Raw genomic sequence first — 16115 nt, forward strand, 5'->3', positions numbered from 1 at the left:
CTAAAATTTTAGTTCTAGTAAGAGAGTTCAGCATTCTTGTAAGGAATTCAACCATTTGCTTCCCCAGTCTTGGAACTTGGAGTGAGAGACAGACAAAGAAGAGAGCTGGAATACTGGTGTCAATGCTCTTGGAGAGAAGGTTACTGAATTCATGTGCAAAATTCAGCTTAGCACAACACAGTCTAGGGAGAGGCTACTTGCTCTGTCAAGACTAAAACATACATATACGCCTCTTTTCATTGTGCAATCCTCATGCCTAATATTATTGTTATGGGAGTAATACATAAAGGTGATAGCAAGGCTAAGTGATCCATGGAATGTCCTTTATACCACCCTTTGAAATGGTCAAATCTAAGTCTGTGTGTGTGTGTGTGGGTTTTGGGGCCACCGCCCGGGAGGGAATCTTTTTGGTTGCACTGTTGTTGACTTTCCTTTTCACTCACTACAGGTAACAGTTTGAACCACCGAAGATCAGGCCCAATTTATAAAGACTTTTAGATGACCTAAATAACAAAACACTCCTGGACACACTTCTCCCACTAGACTTGACCAGGATGAAAGAGAATTTGGGTAATCATATGGAAATACAGCAGTCCTCATGGATGCTCCAGATATAATAAGACCACATATGTGTATGGGCAATAATTAAAAGAAAATCATAGTCTAATGACATCAAATAATCATAAAGAAAGGGATGGATAGACTTTAGTAACACCAATGGCTGTCTTTTTGGTTGCACTGTTGTTTGCTTTCCTTTTTAGTCACTACAGTTGACAGTTTGAACAACCAAAGATCAGACCCAATTTATAAAGACTTTTAAATGATCTAGATAACAAGACACTCCTGGACAGCTTCTCCCACTAGACTTGACCAGGATGAAAGAGAATCTGGGTAATCATATGGAAATACAGAGGTCCTCGTGGATGCTCCAGATATAATAAGACCACATGTGTGTATGGGCAATAATTAAAAGAAAACCATGGTCTAATTGACATTGGATAATCATAAAGAAAGGGATGGATAGAGTTCAGTAACACCAATGGCACTACATAAAGATGTGTGCAGAATACACCAATTTCACGTCCACATCTGCATGTAACAAAGGGAGAGTGATGATGATGGACTCCTTGCGTCACACCACATCCCCAACAAGATTCATTCCTCTATACACACCCCAAAAACCATGCAAAGAGTATACAAGTACAATGATACTGCCCTACACCTTGATGGTTTTGACCACCACTTTTATTAGCAGGGTTTGTGCTTCACTCTTCATCTTAGAAGTTGGGCCACAGAAAGTTCTTACATTGCTTAAGCATTCAAGCCCATAGATTTAGACAAAGCTTGCATGCACATTCATGCATTCTCTTGAATCCTTAGTCCACTCTTGAGATAGTATTACTATAGGGTTTCTTTTGAACTCCTTACTGCACACTTTCATACATTGACTGCTCCATGAGTAACCTGATGCTGCTTATTCCCCATCAGTGAACGTTAAACCATCAATGCTGGCTCATTTCATATACAAACTGTTCAATGAGTAGCCATCAACTGCTCCCAGTTCACCTTCAGTGAAAGCCAGACCATCTTGTTGCTGTGGAATCAAGAAGCTGCATATTAGGTTAACAGAAACACAATACTAGCTGACTATTACTTTGAACTTTATTACTGATGCAAATATGTGGTTTGTTGTCTTGTGCACATGCAGACACCTATAGACACCCACAGGTCAAAGTCTTTACATCATGAGGTGACTTAAATGCTAAGTGTTAATGTAATCGGTTTCATGGCTTGGGGATTGATCTGACCTGTTTGAGGATGATGTTTAGCAAGTCTTCTGATACAGGTCCTGGCAGGAACCCAGCGTCCAATTTTGACTGCAACTGAAAGTTGCTCTCTCGGGCTTTCCTTCCATTATGAGACATCGTTTGCATGACCTGTAAAGAACTGTCAATGACAGGAGCCTTCATACATCCACCATCAATGCTGAAGTCACTGGAAAGACCAGAATTTAAACCCAGATTGTGTGTTTCACACTCTTCTTCCCCACGATTCAAACTTGTAATGCCTTGGTTACCAGTCAGGGCTTGGGTGACTCTCAATGACATGGCATTATGAGCCTGACCAAATTCCTGAACACCAAAGCCTTGCCAAGTGTCCTGTTGCTTTTGCACTGCATTTACCACTTGCCCATGTTTCAAGCCAGAACCTAAAGGTAGTTTTGAGCTGAGAATGCTCTGTGACAAGACATCACTTACAGAACTGCTAGAAGAACCCATGTTGCTTATTCTAACAGCACCAGCTTTGTCAAGTCCAGAAGAGGTAAAAGAAGAGGAAATGCTCGAAGAATTTAGAGAAGGGAAATTGATACTCCTTGCATCAGAACTGTGCAGAATGCTGATGTCTCCAGTTGTTCTTCCAGGAACGCCTAGCAAATTTGAGGAAGAACCAGTGACAACAGCAGATGAGCTAGGTCCTACTCGCACACCGGCATTTCTTGATGTAGCAGCATTATCAATACCAGGAGATACACTTGCATTCAAGCCTGAACCTACCCAAGTTCCCGTGTCATTGATAGGTCTATGATGGCCTGTATATCCATCCGAAGGAAAGTTAAAACCCCCTACATCGCTGGAACTTTCACTGCCCTGCTGCTGCAAAGCCTGCAGAGCCAGTGCATGATGCTTGGGTCTTGGAGACTGAAAATTGCCAGTATTTAGCCTTCCAGGGCTCCCTGAATCACCAGTAGTGGCATGTTGCTGCTGATGTACACTTGATAACCCTTTGTCAAGTGGCTCTGCAAACGATCCTACTGATCCTGGGCCTGGAAATTGTTTAAGATCTGCCCCACCATTCCCAAAATTATTTGAGAAAGCTTGACCATATGAAAGTGGTGGAAAAGCACTAGTATTGGCGCCTTGAGATCCAGCCATTTGCAGCAAAATTGATGTGTCTATATCTCTTCCTGAATTGTTAGCAGGCGGACGAGATCTACCTAAAAGTCCTGCTTGTAACATGGAAACAAGAGCCTGAGATGACAGTTGACCAGGTCCTGCAAGAGTTTGCATGTCACCCAAACCTCCAAGCCCAGCAGTACCAACTCCTCCAAAATTGAAATCTGTTGATCTTGACAAAGAGGAATTTAAGCCACATGATTGATGGGCCACACCACTGATCCTTTTCAGGTAAAGACGATATTTCTGCGTTACATAATGTACATATGTATAAATAGCACTTCCACCTTTCAGAGTCTAAAAACTATAAAACAAAAGGAGTAAAAGTTCCTCACCTGTAAATGGCTTGCCACATTTTCCCTGGTAAGCCCTTGAACATTCATTATTTCCAAAATCCGCTTGGGTACAGCCTCTGACAGGACAATTATGTTTATATAGCTGAAACAAACCTTTAGAACAAAAGTAAAAGCTACCTTCCAAGCCACAAAATAAGCAATAAAGAAAAATGCACATAAGCACTCCCAAGAATTTGGAACAGCAAATAAGCAAGATTGTGACATACATAATATTAGGTTAGAAGACTGCAAGACGGTACTTACTGTCTATTCCTAACTGATTCACAGCATTCACAAATTGTTGATGCAAATCTACCGACCACACAACACGTGCCTTCTTTGTTGTTGATGGGTCATCGTTCTCAAGATCAGGATCCTCCTCTGCTTCCTTGACATCTTTCCGTTTTTTCGAGTGCTTATCATGCCCCTCATGTGCTGAAGAAGTGCAATTTCCATCATCTGGAGCCCCAGTGGATCTGTCATCTGCATTGCTTCCTGCTGGTCGTGAAACCCCCCATTTCTTTCTAACGACATGTTGCCAGATGTTCCTGAGTTCTTCCATTCGAACGGGTTTCAATAAGTAGTCACAAGCACCATGTTTGATGCCTTTCATCACAGCACTTGTCTCCCCGTTCGCAGACATCACTGCAATCTTGCAAGTTAAGTCCATGTGTAAAATATCACCAAAAGAAGAATAAGAGGTATAAAACCAAGGACGTGTGCTCACTTATAACTGGGAGATCCATCTCCAGGCCCAACAACTCCAAGAGCTTGAACCCATCCATATCAGGCATGCAAACATCGCTTATCACCAGATCAAAACCATTTCTGTTTTTCCTCAAAATGTCAAGGGCTTCAGTTGCTCTTCCACAAGTCGTCACTGTAAGTTTTAGAGAGAAAAGACATGGGAGCTGAGGCAGGTTTCTTTGTTGTAATTTTTCTCAATCTAAGTAAATAAATCTGAAAATATTATTTTATAGCTCTAAATCTCAGTAGATTATTCCATAGTAAAGCCTCCTGATCCAGCAACTATATTTGAAGTACTCTATAGTAAGGCTCAAAAATAACATGCAGGTGGGTTCAACGTCTTGCAACTGCCTCGTAAAGCACTACAAACATTGAGAAACCCTACTATCTGCAGAATGTTTCCTCAACTAATTTGGTACAGGAAAAAAATACAATATAATTGCAAGTAAGCATGACCCTAAATATACTCGTTCTATAGTTACAGTCAACAACAAAGAGGCAGAAGAAGATGACAAAGACGTACTAAGCGGAAGAATAATTACCTGCCAACAAAAAAGTAAGCTACTTTGTTGGTAAAAATCATGGAACGTGAAGAAAGGAAGACACAAACAGAAAGTGGAAGAGGAAGAGAAAGAGGAAGAAGAAAAAATAAACAAATTAAAATTTTATTTAAATGTTCAGTCTGACAATAGGGTGCATTTAAAAACGAATGAAAATCCTAAGAACAATCACTATGGCCTTCACTATTGGCAGGCCAAAAATTTTAATGGCTCACAAGTCACCACATCTCCATCTCTCTCTCTCTCTCTCTCTCTCTCTCTCTCTCTCTCTCAGAATGAGAAATAAACTTAATGCTTTGATTAAACTTCACCAAGCTTTTTAAAAGAACTTTAATTTTGGTACCCCTAGCTCTTGGCATGGTAACTATTGCACTGGCAATGAAAGATTTGATACTAAGCATGTAGTGGACAAATGTACAAGCTATGTTGTACAAGGACAAAGCAAAAGGAACAAGGTGTATTGTGAAACGTTCATTAAACTAGAATGTTGCATCTTATAACTAAACTATATTAAAGTGTCGCCCAATGAGCAGCTTTAAATGCCAAGCAGTCCCCGTTGTGAATTAAACAAGCAACCCCCTTGAGATTAATGTGATTAGAAAGGCATGTGTTGCCAATGTTAGCTCTTCTTCTACCTTTTTGGCAGCCCATGCGCTCATTGTTGGCTGTTGAGATCAGTTTGTTGTAGTTCTCTCTTTCTCTCTCGGCAATGAGAATACAATACAACCTGTCCTCTCCTCCCTACTTGGGGAATCAACTAGCCACCTCCATGACTCCATTATCAGCAGGTGGTGTTGCTGCTTTTTATCTAAATTTCATCAAAACAAGTTATTACAGCACAATGGGCTGAGATCCTCTCTTTTGCCTAAGATCTCAAGCCTTAAGCACTTTCTAAACAACTTCGTTGGAAATAAACTGAAAACACTCGTTAATCACGACAAGTCCCTCTTGTTGTGAGAGAAACAATCTAGGATTGCATAAGTATGCAAGACAATTATCAAGGCAAATGCTCCATGGGATTGGGTTCAAATGTTGCTATCATTTTTAGAGTTTGGCAAGCTGAAGTGCTCATGTGCATTTTTTAATACTCTACAGTTGGTTGGAGGCCAACATTGAAGGTGACAAGGTCATTGTGCTCCTATGGTTCAGCTATGCCACAGCTGAAAATATAGCCATTTGTAATTAATTTGGGGCATGCATCAATAATCTGGAAAAAATATCAAAAAGGGCGCCATGCTTTGGAGCCAACAAGGGTCATGGATAGTGTTGGAGCACTTGAGCTCTAGTCATATATGTGTTTTTCTTGCTGAATTTGCTATTCTAATGAATTATGAATGAAGTGTTTGCTAAAATGCAGTTTACTCTCCTTGGGTTCTCTCTCTTTTTTTTCGTAATAGTTGGGTTCTCTCTCTCTCTCTCTCTCTCTCTCTCTCTCTCTCTCTCTCTCTCTCATATATGTGGGATATGCCTTGGGCCTTGGCCCTCCTCAATTCTACTAAAACTTTTTTTTTGGTAAACAATATGATTTAAAGGCTAGTAATATGCACAAAGGGCCTTCTAGCCTCTCAAGAAAAGCCAAAAAGAAGTAGAAAACCACCTAAAAATCCAATAGGCTAATTGGTAAAGCAAGGAGGCTGAACTAGAGTCATCTAGTGTACAGAAAAATTGTCACCAATGATGACAGATCCCCCTCTAGAACTCATATCCTAAAGCCAAACCTATCAATAGGTCATGTGGGAAGAAGCCCCACTATCACGAACTATGGCTACTCTACAGTGGAAGAAACAAGAGTAGCATTCTCCTCCTCGAACAAATGTACGAAGACAGACTGACTACTAGCAAGGGTAGCCTTTGAATCCTTAGACCCCTCCTTGCACTTCAAATGGGAGGACTTCTACCAATACTTCTCCGGATATGTATCCTTCCCACACTGTAGGCACTTGGGCTGCTTCTTGGTATCCTACTTGTCCTATCTAGTGATCCTAAGCTATAGCTGACAGCTTCCATGGCTATTTGATAGGGCAGTAGCAGTAAATGATTGATTTTCTTCAGTTCTTTGTGAAGAAAGTTTGGATTTTCTCTCCTCAACATTCTCTCTCATCTCCCAACCTTTTTATGACCTTACTCTAAAGATTACAGCATTGAGATCACCAGAGGTTGAGAAATTTCAGATTTCTCTGCTGTAAACCCTAATCTACTTAGCAACAGAAATTAGGATTTAGCAATAGCCTTGGGAAGCATGCCAAAAATTGGAAGCTCCAAGACTTGCATTCTACAAGGTTGCAGTTCTTTTCAGACAAATTCAATTGGAGAGACTAGCAAGTCAATGAATTTGGGGGATTTTTCATCTCCATCAAAGCGGGTGAATGCTAATTGACTGCCCGAATCAAGGGGCAAATCAAATTGAAGACTTATTGGTCATTCTGGATAGCAAGGGGGGTTGGAATACCGAAAGGGATCGGAAAATTTCCATTGTACATCAACTTCTTCAATTAATTTAAAGAAATACCGAAAGGGATGCCAGTTTTGTGGCCAACAAGATATCCATTGTCCAAGATTGTGAGTTAATTTGCATTTCTTAGTTTTCTAATAAATATTGCTATTGTAACTAAGTTATAAATCAAGAAACTACCACCCATCCATGAAAGGAAGGCTAGTTTCAGGTGCATTTTCTTTATTTGTCGGCTTCCTATGTGCATTCCTAGGCCAATTTCTACTTTCCACAATCAACGTACACCTACCGAACATTATCACAATATCTATCTCGATTCTCTCTTTCCCCTTGGGCCCCAACCCCATCTCTCTTTATTCTTGAATCTTGAAAGTTCAAACTTGAAAGCATCAACTCTCGAGTCTCTCTTTCTCTCTCTAACCTCCAAGTATTGTTAGTATACTTACTTGCAATTTGTAAATTGTAGTTGTAGGTGGGCCCCTTGAATGTGGTGCAAGTTGTTACCGACAATGCATCGAATTGTTGGTGCATGGGCCGCTTGCTTGAGGTCAAGTTTTCCATGATTGTATGGACTCCATATGCAAGTCATTGTTTGGACTTGCTAATGGAGGACATTGGGAAGCTGAAGTGGATGAAGAGGTTGGTCCGCAAAGCTACATCAATTGTCACCTTCTTCATGGTAAAGATAAAGGTGCTTGCGATGTATCGTGAGCATAGTACACTGGAGTTGAAGAAGCCTTCTTCAACTCACTTTGCTTACATGTGGTTATTGCTGGAGTGCCTTTATGAGGTGCAGTCCGCCTTGCACCAGACAGTGGTGTCTACTATATGGAATGAATAGGATGTGCATGAGACAAAGGAAGCCAAAGCCATGCAACACTTGTGCCTTAATGAGCAGTTTTGGCAAAAACTCCATGATGTTGTCATTGTTGTAACTCCCTTTTACAGGGTGTTACGTATGAGTGATTGCAAGGGATCCCCACCATGGGCCTTCTTGTTCACTTCTTTAGAGCGACATTGGTGGAGGCACGTGCTTGTACAGTGATCACAGAGACACAGCGTCACATGTTTTAGAGATAGCACAGAGGAGATGGGCATGGATGGATAGGCCCATCCATAGTTTTGCCACCTTGGTACATCCGGCCTACAAGTCATCGGCGGTCATGGATGATAGAGAGTTCCATTCTGACCAGCTTGCTTATTTGACTCATGCGGTCCCTATGGATGACCACAGTACAATGCTAGATGAGCTAGGATGCTATGCTAATTAGAGAGGGCATGTAGCTTTTGCTTCTCCCACTTGTTGGAGGAGAGAGCCACTTCCGAAGCCTTTATTTTGGTGACAAAACTTTGGATACGCATTGGAGACCCTTCAGCCCTTAGCCGTGAGGGTCCTTACCCAAGATTGCTCTTCAGGTGCATGTGAGAGAAACTGGAGTGCCTATTCTCTCATTCACACAAAGATTCGCAATCAGCTTAGCACACAACAATTAGAGCAACTAGTCTATTGCCGCACTAACTTACACATGATGAGGGCTTTGATGAGCATGGGTAGTTCAAAGCAGGTAAAGTTTAAACACTTAACCATAAAATTTACATTTTGTTGTTTTAAACTTTGAATTTTAAAGTTTATCCTTTACAATTTAGACTTTAGCATTTACAAACTTACATGCATTGTGTAGGTGAATGCTGATACATTCAATCTAACGGGCAACACTCTTCCGAGCACACATCAGGAGGTGGACGAGGAGGAGATGTTTTTGTAGAGCTTTATAGAGAGCTTATAGCAACAGATACTCGTGACACTCGCAGTCAGCATACTTGTGGGCGAGGAGTTCGAGTAGGTGGTAGCAAAGGCATGGTCATTCGGCACCCTTCAACATCGAGAAGGGGTGGTTCGAGTGGCTTGCAAACATATGTAAGGCAGGGCTCTAGTAGCTCATATCCTATGCTTCATGATGACATCCCCCCCTTGCCTACACAGCCACCTAGGGAGCCATCATTTGATGATAATGGTAACCTCATCAGTGAGGATGAGTATGAGTGTGTCTCATCATCCAATGCCAAGGAGTCATCTTCGGACCCTCTTGATGAGCACTCAGATGGTTCTGATGATGATGATAATGATAGTGATGCCTCATCATAGATTCATAGGTCTCTCTTTTTTGTATCTACTATCATTGTATCCACATGCATCATGCCACTATGACACACTAGAGTCTAGACTATAGTTATATTGCATGTTTTGCGCAGCCCATGCGACCACTATGGTCACTCTCATATATTTATCTTATTTTGTAATGAAATTGTTGGGAATAAAGGCTCGCCGTGCCTTTTACCATGTTCGGGTGTGAACACACCCTTTCACTTGTTGTACTTTATATATATTCAAAACCTAAAATGTGGTACACCAGATTATCAAGTGTCGTGTTCACTGTCTCACTCTACTGCTCTCAACTCTTTGCATCTTCACTCTCAGCTCAAGAACAGACTTCACAACAAACTGGTATTAGAGCACACAGGTTATCCACACTTCCCAAAGCCAGTGACGGGCGTCAAGCCGCGTGACAAGTGAACAAGAGCTTCAGGCACCAATCATCAGTGTTCAGCAGGTGCAGGAGAGGCAGATGGACCAGCAAGTGTAGCGAGCAAGGAACAGACTGCACAACAAACACGCGATAGGTTGACGCAGGCCAAACGGGACCTGAACGTGACTAGCCAATGCAAGCGTGACCACGCTCAACGTAACGTGACCAGACCCAAGTAACACGGCAACAGGTTCAGCGCGGACGAGCAGCACGGACGAGACAAGCTCAGCGGCGCTCCAACGGGTCAGGCGATGACCTGTTCGACAGGTCACCCGTGACCAAGCGGGTCACGAATCATACTCGACAATCCACGCTATCATTTTTTTTTAATTCATTTTAATTTTATCCCCCTCCACAACTAGGTGTTCACGCACACATGCACAGTGTGCAAGCCGACTTGAAAAATTGGGGCTTTTCCCGGATTTAGGGACTATAATGCAAAAGTGGACAATCTGACTCAAAAATTGCAAAATTAGTGCACATTTGCCCGTGAAATTTTGGGGCTTTTCACATTTTAGTGAAATTTCTTCAATTTCAATGAAATTTGTGCACACATTGGACCCGAGAAATTTGGGGCTTTTGCAGAATTTCATCAATTTGTGCAAGAATTTCTTGGTATATGCACTTGGGTACTTGAATTGATGCAATTTGAACAGATTATTCAATAAAAATTTGGGGCTTTTGATCTGAATTGTCAAATTTTTGCTCGGGAATGTCTTTGGAGCAAAAATTGCACTGAAATTTTGGGGATTTCACATGTAACTGATGGCTTGGTCTCTAATTGTGTCAGAAATTGCTTGAGGAGTGCAGCAAGTGACTTTTTTTTTTAATTCTGAAATTTCATTTACAAATCTGAAATTTCAGCAATCTTTGGATTTTCATTGCTGGTTGGTACTCTTGTGTATTGTGGTCACTTGTGTCACATTTGGGCTTGCCTTTGGTGATTGGTTAGTCAATTTGGGACTACAAATTATGGTTGGAAACAGTAACAGCAGTAATCTTTTGCACATTAAGAAGCTTGAGGGTGCCCATAATTTTGCAATTTGGCAAAAACAATGCTATAATGTCTTGGTGCAGAAGAAACATGTAAAGCCCATCAAAACAAAGGGAATCAAACCAGCAAACATGTAACAAGACGAGTGGGATGACTTGGACGAGCTTGCTCGCTCTACCATTGAGCTCTCAGTGTCAGACAACTTGCTCTTCAACATTGAGAAGCTGAATTCAGCATATGCAATGTAGCAAAGGCTTGAAGAATTGTATGCTCAAGAAAGTGCAGCCAGCAAGGTCTATTGGCTGAAAAAACTAATGGACTTTCGCATGAAAGAGGGTATAGTCATGTCTGTACATTTGAATGAGTTTAACTCAATTTTCAGTCAGCCGATTGCTTTGGATTTTCATATTGATGAAGAGTTCAAAGCTACCTTCTTGCTATGCGCTCTACCTGAAAGTTGGGATACTTTCAAGACAGCTTTGAGTAATTCGAATGCTCACCTATTATACTCTAATGTAGAGAGTTCTTTGCTGATGAAAGAACTCAATAGGCAGAATAACTCAGCAACAAGTCTTCAAATGCATTACACAGTAGAGGCAAATTTCAGTATAAGAGCAGTTCTGAAAACACAGCACGCAGCAAATCTCGTGGAAAGAATGTGGAGTGCCATCATTGTGGCAAAAAGGGCACTACAAAAGGGATTGCTTTCAACTGAAGAAAGAGAAGGGCAAAAACAAAAACAATGAAGCCAACATGGCTGAAAACAAGGACAGCCAGCCTGCCAAAAAGAGCAATGTGAAAATAGAAGAGGTTAATGTAGTCACTCATGATGATGATAGTGATGGTGATGTACTTCTTGCTTCTTCTTTGGATGCACATGCATTGATTGCAAATTTTGAGGATAATATTCACACTTGGATGCTTGATTCAGGAGCGTCATTTCATGTCACACCACATCATGAGTGGTTCTATGACTACAATGGTGTTGTATGTGGTGTTGTCCACTTGGGGGATAACTATGCATGTAAAATTACAGGCATTGGCAGTGTGAAACTGGAATTTCAGTATGGCTCCATGTTTTTTTTGGGTAATGTGAGGCATGTACCTCAACTCAAGAAGAGTTTGATAAGCACAGGGCAACTAGATGATGAAGGCTATCACACCACCTTTGGGAATAGCACATGGAAAATATGTAAGGGCTCCACAAATTGTGGTGAACCATCATGCTTCCAGGAAGCAATGGACAGACAGGATAGTAAAAAATGGCAAAAAGCAATGCTATCAGAAATGGAATCTCTCACGAAGAATGGCACTTGGGACTGGTACATTTACCAAAAGGACAAGAAGTGCTACCCTGCAAATGGGTTTACAAAATGAAAGTCACTTCTGGTTCTTTGCCAAAGTATAAGGCACACTTGGTTGCTAAAGGATACAAGCAAGAACATGGACTTGATTTTGATGAAATCTTTTCTCTTGTAGTCAAAATGACTACTCTGCGAACCATCTTGGGCTTGGTTGTATCTGAGGACATGGAACTCATAATACATATAGATGGATGTAAAATTGCATTCTTACACAGTGATCTCCACGAGGAAATCTATATACAACAGCCTGACGGTTTTGTTGCAAAGAGAAAAGAGCACATGGTATGTAAACTCAATAAAAGTCTGTATGGGCCGAAGCAGGCACCACGAGAATGGTATCACAAATTTGATACATTCATGCAATCTCAGGGATTTCATTGTTCTCAAGTTAATCACTGTTTATATACCAAGAAGGCAGCAGATGGCAGCCTTCTTCTCTTAGCTCTGTATGTTGATGACATGCTAATTGCAGGCAAGGATGTTCATGCCTTAGACTCCTTGAAGTAGAGTCTACACAATAGCTTTGATATGAAAGATCTCGGTGAGGCAAATCACATTCTTGGCATTCATATACTCAAAGACAGATCAAATAGTCTTCTCTATCTATCATAGCAGGAGTATATTACCAAAGTTCTGCAGTGTTTCAATATGGAGGGGGGAAAAGCTATGAGTGTACCATTGCCTCCATATGTGAAACTTAGTGCAGATGACAGTTCTACATCAGATGATGGAAAGGCTGAAATGGCCAAGATACCCTATGCTTCAACTGTTGGTAGCTTCTATATGCTATGGTTGCTACACGTCTTGACATTGCATTTGCGGTGGGAGTGGTTAGCAAATACATGGCATATCCTGGCAAAAAGCATAAGGAAGCAGTGAAGGGTATTATGAGATACCTTAAGGACACAAAGGATTTGTGTATCTGCTTTGGTAAGCAGAAGTCATATGTTGTCGGTTTCACAAAGCAAACTATGCTGGCCATCCTGACTGTAGGAAGTCTACTTCAAGATATGTGTTTATGTTCACAGGAGCAGCAGTCTCTTGGATATCTAGACTGCAAAAGTGTATTGCATTGTCTACTACAGAGGCAGAATGTGTGGCTGCCACAGAGGCATGCAAAGAAGCTTTATGGATTTCACGTTTGGTGAGAGAGCTTGGGATTACAAAGGTTCCTATCCTCCACTGTGACAATCAGAGTGCTATCATGCTAGCACGAAATCCTATCTTTCACGCAAAGACAAAGCACATACAAGTAAAGTATCACTTTATCAGGGATGTACTTGCAGCAAAAGCATTGGGCTTGTCAAGGTACATACACATGATAATCCTACAGACCTTCTTGCGAAGGGTCTTCCAACCGAGCGGTTTGCTCATTGCCACCAGATGATGGGGATTGGATACTATATGTGTATTTCAGCTTTGTACATACATAGACTTAGCTGATTCTTTCTTCTACCTTTAGGCACGTTGCCTTTAGATGGGAGGTTGTTGGGAATAAAGGCCCATCGTGCCTTTTATCGTGTTCGGATGTGAGCGCACCCTTTCACTTGTTGTACTTTATATATATTCAAAACCTAAAATGTGATACATCAATCTTTGTACCGAACATCAAGGATTTGCTTACTCTCTCACTCTACTGCTCTCAACTCTCTACATCTTCACACTCAGCTCAAGAATAGACTTCACTATAGAAATGGCTATTTCCACTTTAAACATGTTTTCTATCATTTAATGATTTATGGTTTTTTTTAAATTAAGTTAAATTTTTTTCGTACTAATATTGTATTGTACCTTATAAAATCATAAGGTACCATTTAGTACCGTATTTTACCTTTCGTACCAAACAACTATGGCACACTCTCACAAAAATACCCCAAGGGACACCAGTTTTGGGGCCAATAGGCTGTCCATTTTTGAAGATTAAGTGCTGACGTTTAAATTTTCAGTTTATGTGAATTTTATGATTGCTGTAATTGTTGATTAATCAAGTCATTACCACCCTCTCCAAAAAGAAAGCCAAGTTTCATATTGTTTCTTATTATTAAAAAATGCTCAATTTTTCAAAAAAATAAAAAAGAGAATTCAAATCACCTAATTAATAATTAGTATTGATGGAAAGGGAGGAATAATGAAGCCCACCATTGCCTTTTTATCATAGACCACAAATAGCCATTCCAAAAATAATGAGCCCAACCATGACCCCTCCACCCCATGCCCCTCTCAATATGTTGAGCAACGAAAAGACTTAACAACCCACTACACTTGCCCACTAGCCTCTACCATATCCTTTCCTCCAAATTCAACACCATCTGCACTTCCTGGATATAAAATACCTCACTCTATAACAATATATCATGCATCTCTCACACCCAAGTGTGCACTACCTGTTCATTTCACAATCCATCAAAAAAAAAATGGTAATTTCTTTAAAGAGATTTCGCTCGTATAATGTTGGTAGCTAAGGTTTATGAACATAGACACTAGAAGTCTAGGTTGATGAACATAGGCTAGCCTTTCCACCATGTCTTGGTATGTATTTGGGACCTTTTAGATAGGTTCCACTCTCACCCATGCCAAATCAATAAAAGGCTGAGATCAAACATGACGACCCCACATAATGGATGCTGACACCAACCTTCCTTCCTTGATAGGGTAGTAAATAACATAATTTAATACTATTCGCAACAAGCATAAAATTCACATAAACTGAAAATGCCAATATTACCGCTTTAATCTTGGACAATGGATAGCCTGTTGGTTCCAAAACTAGTGTCCCATGCAGTATTTCTTTAACTTTTATTGCAAATGGATGGAGTACAACTGAGATCCTCTAACCTCCTCTACTAATCTAAATTCCCTTGCTGTCATAAATGACCAGCAAGTCTCCAAACCAATTTCCCCCTTGGTTTACTTGGTTATTGGCCTTCACCCTGCTCCTTGAAAGATAAGTTCAGTCCCAAATCTGATATTGGTTGAATGGCCTCTTAAATCTCCCTGAAATTCCTCAATTTCAGCTTCTCAAATTCAAGTCCCAAGCCCTCAATTCTGAGCATGTATCTTGAGGTATCTGTCAAACAGCTGAGATTGATTGAAATCTCTTTCTCTGATGACTCAAATTGCTGAAAAATGCTAAGATAACTTGAGAGACGGATAGAGGATGAGAGAAATTTCAGAGTTTCATCGCAAGAAGAACTAAAAATTTATTACTGCTCTGCTCAAATAGCCATGGAAGCAATCACATATAGCCTAGGACCACCAAAAAGACTTCTACCCCGTCTATATGTTGTCATCTACACCAGAAGAACCTTCGGCTATTATCACCTGTTGCTCTTGGAGGGCCCCAAAACGACTGTCACATGCTATAAGACTAATCCCTTGTGGCTACAAATCACATCAATAGCCTCCTTGCTCTCTAACAACCTCCATCTCTCTCATAATGGTTGGAACAAACTTCCAATAGCCCCTAAAAACGTTTTTTCCACTTGCATGGACAAGTTTTGTCCAAGTGGTTGCCTTCTAATCCTATTTTTCAACATTATTCAACTTATTAAACTAATTTTTAGAATATCAATTGTAAAAATTAATTTAATAATTATTCTAGTGCTTGAAAATTAATTTCACCAATCAATAATTAAATTGGCTAGGTCAATTTGTCTTCCAAGTATCCTTGAGCAATTATTAGCCCTTAGACCAGCATTAATTAACTAATTCAAGCCTAGTCTCTAATGTCACCACTGACATTAGTGGCCAATGAATTGGTCTAGGCCAAAATTTGGCATTGGGGCCCACCTAGTGCCTATCAGGCACAACTTATTACAACTTTTGTCTTTGGCACTAACTAATATCTAGAGGTCTTGGGTCCCATATTGTAAAATTATTAACATGCATCTCACATGTGCAAGTGACATTAGCACATTTGATTAACTTTTAATCAAAAGCTAAGTAAAGCAATAAAATTTCACGTCCTTGTGACAAACCACTCCCTTGGAATCTCTACAATCGTTCTCAATTGCAATGCATTGTGCTAGAGGAAAAGCATACTGCAATGGATTTCCATAAGGCATCATGGTCACAACATTGGCCACTATTGTCCAACCATGCCATATGCCCCAATTCTGCTG

At 40.6% G+C, this 16115-nt stretch overlaps 1 protein-coding gene across 1 annotated transcript in view; it reads right to left on the reverse strand.

Moving 5' to 3' along the window:
* Positions 1 to 793: 793 nt before the first annotated feature.
* The window catches only part of LOC148041479 (uncharacterized), a 33769-nt gene continuing 18447 nt past the window's right edge, over positions 794 to 16115 (reverse strand). The window contains exons 2-6 of the mRNA XM_087679983.1: positions 4017 to 4169; positions 3554 to 3934; positions 3290 to 3366; positions 1809 to 3200; positions 794 to 1594 (exon numbers count right to left, since the gene is read on the reverse strand). Of these exons, the coding sequence (XP_087536109.1) occupies positions 1514 to 1594; positions 1809 to 3200; positions 3290 to 3366; positions 3554 to 3934; positions 4017 to 4169 (2084 nt within the window). The 3' untranslated portion in view covers positions 794 to 1513. The remainder of the gene's footprint in view (positions 1595 to 1808; positions 3201 to 3289; positions 3367 to 3553; positions 3935 to 4016; positions 4170 to 16115) is intronic.

Source organism: Lygodium microphyllum, chromosome 1, assembly GCF_053477565.2.
Source record: "Lygodium microphyllum isolate KBCC chromosome 1, Lygodium_microphyllum_v1.1.10, whole genome shotgun sequence".
NCBI lineage: Eukaryota > Viridiplantae > Streptophyta > Polypodiopsida > Schizaeales > Lygodiaceae > Lygodium > Lygodium microphyllum.